General features: G+C 39.3%; 1 protein-coding gene across 1 annotated transcript in view; it reads left to right on the plus strand.

Moving 5' to 3' along the window:
• ADAM12 (ADAM metallopeptidase domain 12) overlaps nt 1–14,128 on the plus strand; it is a 188,114-nt gene that overhangs the window by 145,815 nt on the left and 28,171 nt on the right. The window contains exons 12-13 of the mRNA XM_062579862.1: nt 8,634–8,811; nt 13,837–13,926. Of these exons, the coding sequence (XP_062435846.1) occupies nt 8,634–8,811; nt 13,837–13,926 (268 nt within the window). The remainder of the gene's footprint in view (nt 1–8,633; nt 8,812–13,836; nt 13,927–14,128) is intronic.

Here is a 14,128-nt window from a genome sequence, read left to right on the forward strand (position 1 = left end):
GCAGGCTGGTATTTCCATAAGCTGCTGCTTCTTAGTGCTTCTGCAACTGCTCCTCACAGTGGACAGCTTCTTCATCTGCTGTGTTCAGAGAGCAGCTTCCCAAATCTCTCCTGAGTAGCAAAGCTTCCTCCTCCTGGGGCTCCTGCCCTCCTCTGAGCCTTCTCCCATTATAGTGCTGACTTTTGGTCCGCTCACCTGACCTACTGGCTCATCGCAGTGCCAAATCCCTCTGAGGCCAAATAAATACCTGTAGTATGGGCCTCCAGGTGGTGGCCCTGCCCAGTTCTCAAAGTGTTGCGGCTGAGTGCAGAACAAATCAGTCTTTCATTTGGTCTGACCCATGTGCTCATTACATAGTTTATGACTGTCTTTTTGTGACCCAGCAAGAAGTTACAGGCTTGAAGTTACCAGATGAAATTCTGTGGCTTGTGTTAGAGAAAGATCAGGCTGTATAATCATGATGTTCCTTTCCAGTCTTTAAATCAAGCTGGTCACACTAATGATGACATCATGTTTGGAATAACTGTGTATGCTTCTTTCTTTCTGTAAGGTAGAGTGTACTGTGAGTTGTGTTACAGGATACACACAAACAGGGCAGGAGCTCGTGCTGGTGAAAGCGTGAAATGTCCATAAATAAGTATCATGAGTTGATTTTTCTGTGTAATCATTTGGATTTGATATTCCCTTTTGTTTGTTTTGTTTTATTTTTTGAAAAGTATTTTGCTGCCTCACCTGAGATCTGGTCTCCACAAAGTGATCTTCCTGTCTATAAAGTCTATAAAGCCCTCTCAAAAGCCTGTTCTGCTCCTGATCTACTTAAAAACAATCCCAAGGTTTCTCAGAGGAGAAAATCAGAATGTAACTGTAACAAAAGCTGATTGTAGAATCCCGTTGGGAACTAAAGGAAGCGTCGTTCTGATGCAATACTGTCCTGGCATTTCAAGCCAGGTCAGACAGTGCCTTTTATCTAACCAGAAATTGGTAGGAAGCTGACCTTCAGCGAGGTATTTTGAGCGGCGAGATGGACCATTTATCTTTATTTGGTTATCGCTTGCTGAGGATGTTACGTTTTGTGTGACAAATTTAAACACAGAGCGTTCTGGTTGGACTTCTTATCTACGATTTCCTTCAGCACTGGCAGTTGCTGGCAGGCACAGTCTGACGGCTGCCCTGGTTGTCTTTAGCCTAGAACCAAACCTGACCTGGCCTTTGCATCCCTCTCGCTGCTGTTTGTTGCTTTTTTACTGTTACTGTAGTCAGCATTGGATTAACCTCAAATTCTAAGTAGTTGCTTCCAAACCTAAACTCTCAGCAATCCAGCAAATTTTTATTAATGAGGTAGTGGTCTAAAAGGAAACAGAGCAAAAGATGAGCCAGAGGCGAATTGGAAGTGATTGTAGCTACTTTCCTTGGCTGCCTGGTTTCCAACAGGAAAAACAGTTGTCTGAGTACAATTCCCATAGAACATTTTGCAATGCAGATAACTCCAGCGTACAGTTAGAATACTGTCAAGATTGATAAATTGGTTTGGTATTGCTTCACCCCCAGAACACAGAAATGAAAGTCACAATAGACCTCTCAACAAGAAAAAACTTCTCTGACTGTACATTTGTCAAAGTAAAAATAACTGCTAATAATGTTTTATTTGGCAGTTTTGTGACTGCAGAAATATCAAACCATGACAGCATATACTGCATAAAGCCATTACATGTTGTTCCTTTGCAGAAAGTAAATTTTTTCAGAACCATCCAACCATTTGTTTCATCATTGCTTTCTGCCCTGAAGTCCCACATTCAATATTATAAATCTGCCTTTTTGAATATTTCTAGTAGTTAAATTCTTACCTTCAGTTTAATGGGAGAGGTCAGATCTCAGCTATGACAATCCAGTCTAGGCACCTGAAGTAATGTTACTTGAAGGCATTCTGGGTATTTGCACTATCCCCAGGGCGAAATTAAAACAAACCTAAGGCATTTGTTTGTGAAGTTTAAGCATTTACTTGGAAAGACTTTCTTTTCAATAATTTTGGAAATTCTGTTGTAGCACAACAAGCCATTGCTGCTACACATCAATTAAATTAATCACTAGTGTGACATTCAGAGTTATTTATTGGAAGTGTAAAAACTACCTTGTAAAGAACATGCCAAAAGCTATAGGCAAAATCTGGGCTTGTTTTTAAATCACTGACCATGAACTCAGACAGCAAGAGCTTTGATGTCACGTATAACTACATGGCCCAATTCCGTGCTCTACTTTATTGATGCTCTAGGGATTAAAACTATAAAAGGGGAGCAAGAGAGTGAAAAATAGGCTAGAAAAATAAGTACGAGTTGTCAGACATCTAGTTCCTTTTGAAGCAAAGTTCCCATTTCATACTGTATAATAGAAAAAACTCAACATTTTGAGCTAAATCCTTTCAGAACTACTAAAAAAAGATGTGCCCTGTCATCCTGAGACTGGTGACCTATACAGAGCACTTTGTGTGTCGCCTGTGTTTGGCCTGCGAGGGTCTGTGCATCTTTCAGGAGCCCAAGGAGACCTTCAGTTGTCCTGTCCTCCTGATTGTCCTGGATGTTTGCCACGGGCAGATTTGGGTGCAAAGGAATCCGCAGCTGAGTGGAGTCCTCCACTGGCTTGTTTTAGGATCTCCCCTTACCTCATTCTGTTTGTGGGCTCTACTTTAAAATTGTGTGTGCATGCCTTTCTCTCTCTCAAAAGTACTTTCAAATGAAGCCATCATTTAGGTAATGGATCACAACCCCTTCCATACTATGATGCTTGTCTAATTTTAAACAACTGCTATTAAAACATGACACATATGGAAAAATGTGTAATGACATAACTTTATATGCTAAGAGGTCTGTAGTATTTTAACACCTATTTAAATATCAAAGAAAGCCAGATTTTATCTCCTGTTTGATATCTAATGTCTGTGAGGTTCTCTATGCTTAATGAATTCATTAACATAAGATATTGTATAGAACAGCTGAAATGTCTAAAAATGTCATCGAATAGCAAGTGCAGTTTACTTCTACAAAGCTCGTATCTCTTTTGAGACCATAAAAAGAGATTGTTTTGAAAATATGGAAAGCAGTAATAATGTTCACAAGGTTAAAACCAAAGAGATTGCTTTTTAGTGAGACGGAATGATGTCAGTGAGGCAGATAAATTGTCATAGCTCCTTGAAATCGACACCTTGTTGGGTCTAGAAGCATTCATTTCACTTGAGCTTCTACCTTCTAGACTAAGTTATGTTACTGTCATTGCTGCTAACTGACATTTTTCCACAGGACAGTCGCTTATACTGGAATTAACAAAAGCAAGTCTAACTCCAGTTTTGTAGGAAAAGAATTTTTTTTTTTTTGGTTCATGTGTGAGTCAGTCTGTAGGGTCTGAACAAGGGAGAACTCAAACTCACATCTTCTGCCTCCAAAAAAAAGGACCTGATTCACTCTCTTCTGTTGGTCACTGTACAGCCAAAAATACAGGATTTATGAGACTAGGGAGAATAAGTAAGTAAAAGCAAGGATGGCTATAGTGTGCTTAAGGAAGCATTCTGAAAAAGAAAGGAGAATCCTAGTTTCTTTTCCCTTCTTCAAATACAACTGAAATTTTTGCATTGAAGTTTCATTGGCTAAAATGAATAGACAGCTTGGAGCATCTTCGTTCTCTTAAAATGCGGTGCTGAGGTCTGAGCTATTTTCAGATGTGGCCTTTCAGGCTTCATTTTTTCAAGCGTTCTGGACAAAAACAGGTTCCAGTTTTCTGCACCTTTGTAAATTAGATAGTCAGCAGTTATTTCAATACGAATACTCCAGAAAATCAAAATGCCTTTTTAAAATTAATATAATCTCCAATTATCTTATTACCTCAGGGAGAAAGGCATGGTGGTACTTAAAAGAGCTCTTAGGGGCTGTCATGCATTTTAATTGAGTGAATAATTGTAAAACACTTCAGAGCCTTGGGTAAAAGGCTCTGTATAAACATTGCTATAATACTGAATAATCAGGTTGCTATATGAACTGGAATAAATGAACCCTATAAATAGACATATAATGTATATGGACATATAATGTGTGTGTGCATATACTAATCTTTTAGAGAGAAGAAAGCATATACTTTATATGCATTCTGCAGCTCTTGGAAAAGAGAAAAATCTGAGGTTTGATAGTGATGGTTCTGACAATCAAATGTTTGTTTTCAAGATATTGTGAACCTAGGGTTCATCCTCCTGTGCAGTATTTGGTGAATTGCCAGGAGCCTTCATGGGGATACTGCCTCAGTGGTGCTTCTTGAGAAAGAGCAAACTATTTCGCAAAGGGAGACCTGTGCTATATGGGAAAGGAACCTGAGGCACATGGAGGAGGTAAACCTGAGGTACTAAATGCTTAGGCACCTAAAGATGTAGATAGATACCTAGTAGCTTGAAAAGAAACTCCCTTGTTTTTCTGAAGTGACTTGCTCAAGATATCACAGCAAGTTTTGGGATGAAGCTACAATCTCCTGCATCCCTGGTCAGTGCCCTCCAGGCATTCCCCACCTGGAGCAATGGGAGAGCCAGCAGTGCCAGACAGATTACACAGCAGCCTCAGGCAGGACTGCTCGGCGTTCCCTAGCTGGTCTGCTGTATCACCCTGCACCGTCTGCTTCTCCTGAATGCTTTGGTTCTCTCGTCTCTTTAGACCATAATTTTCTGCAGCAGAGATTCTATCTTTTTCTGTGTTTTTACACCCTGCTCTTCAGCCCATTAGTAGAGAAAATACCTCTGAAATGGAGATGGTGGAGAACTTTCACAGTTCATGCAGAAAAATAGACTGTGCTGGGCAATGCAGCACCAGTACAGACAATGAATTCTCTTTCTTTTAAAGGGGCTTGACATGTCCCTTGAGGATGCCACTTGACTTAGTTAATGAAAGGAGCCATCTAATACAAGCTAAATGTAAAAGTAGATAGAGGAAACCGGCATTTGAATGGCTTCAGTGCTTGAAATATAAATGAATGGGACAAAACCAGACTCTGTTTCTAAAGGAATCAATTACCAGGCATCATCTTACTACTGTGAATCTCTTATTTGTAGAAGCAGACAAAGCCAGTTTGCTTCTTGTGGGAAGCAGGATATTTGCTTTGCTTGAGATTATGCACATCCTTTAAGTACCAAGGATACACTGAAAAATGCTGTTGATTTGTTGATTCAAAAGAGGTAGAAAGACTCTGAAATTATTTTCCTTGTTGTAAACCCACTGAAGACGATAAGTAGTAGCAGACATGATCTGAGTCCTGTCTGAACCACAAATGGTTCAGTAAAGTGATCTGTTGTACATTAAATTTACAGATTCCAGGGATGTAGAAAATGTGCATACTAGTCAGGACTGGGCTAAGCTGGTGCTAAAGTTTTCTTTCTGTCCATTCTGCAATAAGAATAAGGATCTGTAAAAGGAGCTAACCAGAGTGAAGAGTAGTGGAACAGGCTGATTGCTAAAGAAATTGTTACCTCTGGAAGAGTCTTGAATGCCCTGTGGAAGAGAGTAGTAGAAGGTTATTCCAGTTGGATAAGTGCCAGGGCCACCGCAGAACACCCAAGATCTCCGTCTAGTAACGTTATTGAAATCTCAGAGACAGATCAAGGATTGACTTTGCTCTGGAAGCTGGATGCCCTTTACCCACCAAAAAGTAGTCCCCAGGTGAGGTTTGAAGCCTCGCAGCAGGACAGTGCGGGGAAGCTTGCTGCATTTGTTCAGAGTTCCTTTACGTAACTGCTACTCTGGTGTTTTTCACAAGCTCCAGATTCTCTTAAACAACATGTCTAATGCTACTAACATCTGATAGTTACAGCTTCCCTTCCCATCTGTCAGGGATTTCATGCTTCTGATGAAACAGCTTAAAAATTACAAAACCAGACAAAATGTAGTCTAAAATCACAGTGATCAAATCCTATAGCTGTTACATGGGATTTTTTTGTCTGTTTTTGTCAAAGAAATGAAGAATGATTGTATTAAAGATCAGTGAAGTTTTCAATAGAAATAGCAACTGATATCAATTGCTGTGGGACCTTCTCTTGCATGAGTGTAGTCACCCTCCGGTTGCTCTCTGTTTCCGATTGTTGAGTTCATCTCAGTGCTTGTGTTACTTTATTTCGACATTATTTGATAAAGGAAAAAATATTTTCAGAAAGTTTCATAAAATGACATGTGCTGCACTGATGTCAGTTGAGGAAATCAGCGTCAAGAGCAGGAAAAGCCAGAAGATGAATGGATGTCTTGCTTCAAAATAGGAAACAGCTTGAAGTTCCTTTCAGGGGAAACAGAAGCCTCATTCATTAACAGTGACATTATTTGAGCCCTCGTAGAGAGTGAGGATTCTGTTCTCCCTGTGATGGACATGCACATCTCACATTCTTGCGCATGATTGTGAGCATTCATGGATACAAAGGAACAGCGCTAAATTACTGGTTGTTTTGACTAGCGAGCTGTTTTGATGACCTGTGTGTGGCGGAGACATCCGGCGCAGGGAAAAATGCATTATGTGTATTCCTGAATCAGTTTCAGAGGAGGGAAGTTATGTATGTCTCCCCATGTTCATCTTAGTGGATATCAAAGTAAATCCATGTCACTGAAGTGAGGGATCTTGCTTGGATGAGGCAGCATTCATTTACTCACAGTTTGATATGAGGATCGTATCTGATCAAGCGGTCATGTATTTTGAGCAGGATTTAGCAGTCAGACATCTGTGATTCTTGAGTTTTTGCTGGTATTTGGTAGTAGTACATCCAACTACTTGTTCATAGTCACATACACAAAGCTTTGTGTCCTTTTGCCAATCAAAAGAAGAGGGGACAGTAGTCCTCTGTTTGTGACACCCTGTTAAGACCACCTCCAGTTACTCAATATAAAAAGGTCAGTAGAAAGTTTCCCAACTACCTTTATTTTCTGTGTTGTCCTCCTCAGTACCTTCCCTGTTTCCCTTGGAGCCCAGAGCTGCTACTAGCAGCCTGACTCCTACCTCTTCCTCTTCTGAGATTTATCTTAGACTATCATTATGCCTAAACATTGACATTTACCAGATACCAGCTTCTTAAGTGAAGATGCCTACTAACTTTCTGAAGTTACATGTCAGTGAACCACAGAGCTGTTTAGCTTAACTAGTTAAGTCCTATAGTGATAGATGAAATTTTTCTTCTTCATAGTCACATTTATGTCCTTTACCAATGAGTTAGCTGTTGTAATGCGGAAGAATCTGTAAAAAAAGTAATTTTAAGTAGGCACAAAATTAACTCTGTTCTGTAAGATGCCCCTAACCTTTCTGCAAGATCCTATTTAACTCCCCTAAATCAGGATAGGAATGTAAACTTCTGTTACATCAAGTATCGTCAAACACTTTTTTTTTTAATAGAAATTTTTCATTTCTGATATCTGTAGGCATCATCATCTACAAAGAAAGCATTTTATTTTAGAATATTAGAAATAACAGCAGTACAGAACTTCCATCTATAGTTTCCATCTATTATCCTGTTTGTCTATAAAGATTATGCCCTGTTCTTAATAATACGTGACTGTTGCAAAGCATTTAGTGAATAAAGTCCGGATACTATCAGGATGACTCCCTGTGCTGCCATTATGTTGAATTACTTCTTGGCTGCGATCAGCAATGAGTAAGGACCTAGGTCTTAGGGGAAATAAGGCAGCTTGAATGTTATTTTACCACTTGATTGTGATCCAGATCAAATGTAATCATGTGCACATCTCACTGCAGAGAGGGCACGGCCATCTCTAGAATGATACTAATGGCCAGATCCAAGTGCCACTTTATCTTCTATCTTTGAATCAAAGGGCAAAGCTTCATTACAGAGCCTGGAATGAAATCCTCCAGAAGAAAAACACAGATTATCTGGAAACATTGGTACCACACTGGATTATTTTGCTAACGTTGTCTGTGTGTTTCCTGGAAGAAATCAGAGATGGACCTGCAGAGGAGGGCTGTATGCTGCTCTCAGTAGTGTGAATTCAAAATATGGGTATACTTTCAATAGTGTCTTTAGAGTTGCCATGACTTAAAATAAGAACTGTATTTACTTTAATCATGCAGTTCTCAAGTTCAGCTTTGATAAAATGCAGAAACAAACTCTTATCGAGTAACTTGGTATTTTTCTCCCCTCTCTCCCCTGCTAAAATGAGCAGAACGTTTGTCATGCTGTAGAGCAAGATGAATGAATTTGCCATTTGAGGCTAAATTTGCCAAGGCAACTTAGAATGTTTTGCAGTCTTGTAAATGCCAGAAACCTCTATACAATGCCAATATTTCTTTAGGATCATGATCAGAATTGCTTTCTAACCACTTCTGCCATTTTTGCATGTGTAATTCTATGTGTGAACAGTTCCCATCCTGAACAGCAGCCACAAATTTAAGTGCAAATGATGGAAATTCCCTTACTCATAGTCAGGAATTACTATAAATGTTTCTGGCACAATTTCACAGTAAATTGCTAAATCTCAATCATATGTTAAAGGATTGAAAAAATTAACCCACCCTTCTTGTTTGTGCACAGGTGGTCTAAAAGGTCACCAGCCTGGCAGGAGAGAGGAGTTTTCATCTGATGATACTTCATCTTTTTTTATATATATGTATTTTTCTTCTAGCTATCCATTTCCCATGGTATTCAGTAGCTGCAGTAGAAAGGACCTGGAAAACAGCCTGGAAAAAGGAGTGGGAATGTGTCTATTTAACTTGCCTGAAGTCAAGGAGTCATTTGGTGGACAGAAGTGTGGGAATGGCTATGTGGAAGACGGAGAGGAATGTGACTGTGGGGAACCTGACGTAAGATGCTTTTCTTGAGAATTGCTACTCACCTCTTGTCTACAGATTTTCAACGGGAAAAGAAAAAGAATCAGACTTGGTTTGGCATGTTTAAGGCTATTTGGTGCAAAACACAATTTTCCCTTCTCTGCTTCTATCTTATCATCCTAAACCTCAGCTAAAGTCCCCCAAAATGGAGGAATCTCTGCTTAACTTGCATTATGAGTTGCTAAAGTTGAGCTTTAGTTAAGAATATGCTCAATTTGCCTGGTCCTGACAAGATTCACAACATAGAAATTAATTTGGGTACTTGCTAGTAGTCCAAAACCAAAACAAATTTGTTAAAATTACTCAAATTTCTCAAGATACCACACATTAACTGAAGATTTGTTTCCAACTTTGAGAAGATGCTGAATTAATATTGCTTAGGTATTTTTTTTTCCTTGCAGCCTGCTTCAGTTTTCAGGTACAGTAGCTTTCCCTCTTTTACTATGAGATTTTTCTTTACTGCTAGCCAATTACCTTTCAGCAGAAAAAGCTTTCACTGCCTCCCAAAAAGATTAAGACTACTTCAAAGATCAGTCCATTTAGTTTAGTGAAAGTGTTAGAGAACTGCTCAGATCAGAAGGAGATAGGCAAAGCCTAGGAATCAAATAATATCTGAACAGACATCCTTATCCCTTTGGATTCCATGTTCACTGGCTATATTGAGCTTCTCTGAGATTATCTGAATTACATATATTAGCAGATGAGGGATTTGCTTCCTCTGATAAATATGGTTCTGCAGACAAAACAGATCGAGGCAGTTAAAACAGAAATTGCTGTATTCTGTCTATACAGTATATTGGATTTATACAAGCCATGAGGATTTCCTGACAGTTCACTCACTCTTCAGGGTAACAAGGTTGGAGAAAGCAGGCTTATCTTCTTCTTTAAAGTCAGTAGAATGCAAGCAGCCAGCAAATGTCTTTCTAACCTAGTTATCTTTCTCATTTTCACTTTTGAATGTTAGCTATACCTTTTCCGGTCGAGGCTACTTAACATTCCCAAGCAGTGACTAGATTTGCCTCTTTCTATGTTTTTCTTTTTTTGATTATCATGGAAAACTACACCTTGAGCCCAATTAAAATAATTTGGAATCTACTGCTGTAATCTGAGTGGTACCAGAAAACCCATTTGATCAGTTAATAATTCATTGCACGGTCACTTAGAAGAGGTGAGATATGTCAGTTCTGATTCAGTATTTTATGACGTGGGAAGTGGTACAATAAGCCTACATATGCTGGTTGTTTTTATTGCTGATCGGAATTAAATATCAGTTTGAATATGTCGATGTAGATGGTTGCTAGGAATATTTCTCCTTTAGTCAAGAAACTGTTTACCCTCAGGAATGTGATGAGGGATTTCAGAAGCATTTGTACTACTTACTAAGCAAACCACAGATTTACTGTGTCTTTTAACTAAAATATTAGCCTCATGTTGCAACATGTGCTTAGCAACATTCCTTAGCAGTAAGGCAGCAAAGGATTCCTAAGGGACTTGTGACTGTAGCATGCTCTCCATCCTTCCGACACCCCTGTTAACACTAATGCAGTAGGGACTGTATAGCCATCTCCATCCATAGATGCTCCGGTCACCTTTTTGAATATAATGGATGCTTGCATGCCCACTGCCAGGCCAAGAGATTAAGTCCTGGCCAGAAATGGTTTTACTAGTCAAGCTCCAGGCTTATTTTGTGTTAGATTGCCAAAAATGTTTAAAGTGCTACAGTGTCTCTAGAAGGAGGGTTGATGTAAATTACATACAAAAAAAAAGCAGTAGAAGGCAAAAAAGGTCATAGATGATTAACTACAGCTTTGGGAATGCATTTAGGAACAAGAAATCTGAGAGAGATTCTGTAGGACCTACAGAAGGGTCATGAGGGTTACATGGGAGCATTCAGGGAAGAGAGGGTCATAGTCAGGGGAGAAAAGGTGTAAGTTTTGCTTCAGAATTACTGTGGAAGAACTGGGGGAGGTTTCCACAACAGAATACTTTCTTCGGAGGATTCGTAAGAAGATCAGTCTAAATTTAAGTGATGGAAGATGCATGAGACAAACGTGGATAAACTGGCAATAGCCATCTGAATTCACCCAAGGCCTGTAAAGAATTCAGAGATGGAGCAGCTGACCTTCTAATCATGGTCTACAAACTTCCCTTGGTTCCTGAGGACTGAAATGTGACAAATGTGACAAATTTTATAAGTGGCTGCAAGGACATCAGAGAACTACAAACTGGTAAATCAGAGGTCAGTCCCAAACAAATTACTAGCAAATGTAATAAAAAGCTAGCTGTCTGAATAGCTGTGATATGCCAGAGAAGAGTCAGCGTAACTCTTGTGACAGGAATCTCTGTCTTATAAACATACTGCAGTTCTCTGAAGGACTTAACAAGCAGATGGAAAGGGACGATCCAGTTATTACAGCCTGTGTGGAGTTCAAAGGGTCTTTAGACCAACATCCTTCACCAAAGCTGTTTTAAGAAACTAAGCAGCTGTGCAATGAGAGAATATTCTTGCATGATCAAAAATGGTGTTAAAAGGTAGGAAATACATGGCAAGTATAAGTGATCAATTTGCACAGTGGAAGGAGATCGGCAGTGATGCTTCTGGGAGATGTATGCTGGAGATCACACTATTCAATATATTCATAAATAACCCGGGAAGAGGAATAGTCTTGAATTTGCTGATACATAGGATTGTAGAGATGAAAGCTGACTGTGAAGAACTGCAGAAGAACCTTATGAGAAAGCTTGACTAGACATTAAGATGACAAATGAAATTCAGTGTGTAGAGTTCAGCACAACCCAACTGCATATAGCGTGATGGACTCTGAGCTGACTCTGACTATAGAGGAACAAGACTTCATATTGTAATAAATAGTCTCATGAAAATGTCAGCTCAGTGCTCAAGAGTTGTCTAAAAGGTAAATAAGCTGTTAGAAATTACCAGGGAAGACACAGGAAAAATAAATAGAGCACCAATAGGCCACCGAAGATCTGCAGTGAGCTGTGTCTGAAACTGTGTACAGTTTATTCCTAACCCTTTTATTCCAAACCCTTTCTGGTCTCAAGAAAGATAAAGTAGAATGAAAAAGTTTGAAAGAAAAGCAATAAGGATGATCAACATTTTGGAAGAGCTCTGCCTGGAAAAGAAGGAGATGAAGGAATATGTGACGGAAGGTGATAAAATCATGAGTGACTCGGGGAAAGAGAGACTGCAGAGTGATTGTCCCCACAAGAACTGTGCAAGTGAAGCTAGCCAAAGGTAGCGTTTTCCATCTAGCAGGAGGAGAGTGTTCCCCAGATTGTGTAGATGAGTTTTGAGTTCCTTGCCACGGGTGCTAGAAGTGCGCATAGATCCGAGGGGAAACTGCAAAAGCGTCGCAGTAAGTGTGTTTTGCAAGATGACAGTGACAGAGATCAGAGATATGTGTCTTTATCTCGACTTGTCTGTGGAAGTTCTGTTGCTGTTTTGTACGTGGCCAGATGATGGCATATAGCAGATGACTTTCGGAAGTACTGTTATTGGACTGACATTGCCCTCCCCTATTCTGCTTTTCCCAGAGTGCTATTGAGGCAAATGTGTAAAATGTGCTTTTGTGCAGAGGAATGTTATTTTTTAAACAGGAGCCGCACAGAAATATTTGAGTAGCCTGCTGCCTTCCAGCATGACCAAAAATAGGTAGACTTACCTCTGTAAGTCATTCTGCTGCTTCAGAGCAAGCATAGATGTGGCTTTGTGTATACAGGCAGATATTATTTAAGAAAACAGTGAAATGCTGAGAGTCATTTTGCTCGTCATTTGCAAGTGCAGCGGTATAATCAGGTAGCCTCATCTTCCAGTTGGAAAGCTTTAAAAAAAGCCAGTAAAGTAACAAGAGGCTGTGAACCTCATTCTAACCCACTTATTTTTCCTGTATTCAGTATAGTATTAGTGATCTCCTGTTAAGTCAAACTGACTTAACACTGCTGAAGAGCAAATTTATTTGCTGCTATTTTTGTTAGAGAACTGAGTTTCCAGTGCGGCTCATTTAACTTGCAACTTGTGAACAAAATCCTGGAAAATCAAATCCATTATTTTCTGAAACTTCTTACTTGCTCATCCTACTGAGAATAAAGTTTGTAAAACCACACGTGTGCCACCATCTAACCCAGAATTATGAAACTGGGATGTATCAGTTAGTGATAATGCAATTTATACTTTTCTCAAAGCTCTGTTACTGAAATATCCTGATAAAAGATTACAGCTTGTGGATTTCAGTTATACTGGATGGTGTCAACACTTCTTTTTTTGCAGTAGCCACCCATCTCCCTGCAATACAGAATTTTGGCAAGCAACTATCACAAAAGAGAGAGCCATAGCGGTGATGTTGAATAACTCTGTAGCCCAGGGTCTAGATCCCCAGCTGGGTTAAGTCAGCTGAAGGTGGTGGAGCTTGTTCCTTCAGTGCATTGTGTTTTTTATTTTGATTAGAATACTTTCTTAGCATTTAATCTAAAAATAAGATACTACTTCTACTTAGCTTTATACTTTTTTATAATATCAAAAATTTCTTCAAAATTTAGACTTTTTTTTTTAATCATACCGTGATTTTCTCCCTGATTTCTGTGGGATTCCTCATACCTACCAGCTCTGGGCAGAATTTGATGCTGAGAATTTGAAGTTGATTTCTAGAATTTTAATTGGTGTCATTCCATTGATTCTTGTGGAACTAGAACAGCATAATAATTTATGACAATCAGGATTGCAATCAATCTACTGGGACTAGATCTATAGCTTGGCATTCCTCAATGGCTTCTCTGGTTTTACTACAATTGTTATAGCTGTAGATTCTAACAACAGACAAGACTACTTGGATCAAGCTGTAGAATTTCATGCATAATTCAATAATTCCTGCATAGCTTTTCTTGGCAGAGCTATAGCACCTCTTTGAGAAGGACAGCCTTTCTTGATTTACAGCTCAGTGTGACTGAATGTTTTCTGCTTTGAATCTGTCCTCTATCTAGGAATGTACCAACCAGTGCTGTAATGCAACTACCTGCACTTTGAAGCCAGGAGCAGTATGTGCGCATGGACTTTGCTGTGAAGATTGCCAGGTGAACTGATAGAAACATCTCTTATTTGTGTGGGGTGGGCAGAATTCCATATTTTCAACTGCATGCTAGTAAGCAAGGATGCAGAACAAATAATTTGGTATCGTTAAACATTAAGACACTTGGGTTTCGTGTAAGCAATTAAAAAAAATATCAAACTGTAACAGTTATTTTAGGGCCAGATCAATAGACATCTTTAATAGTG

This window comes from Rhea pennata, chromosome 7 (assembly GCF_028389875.1).
Source record: "Rhea pennata isolate bPtePen1 chromosome 7, bPtePen1.pri, whole genome shotgun sequence".
In the NCBI taxonomy this organism is placed as follows: domain Eukaryota; kingdom Metazoa; phylum Chordata; class Aves; order Rheiformes; family Rheidae; genus Rhea; species Rhea pennata.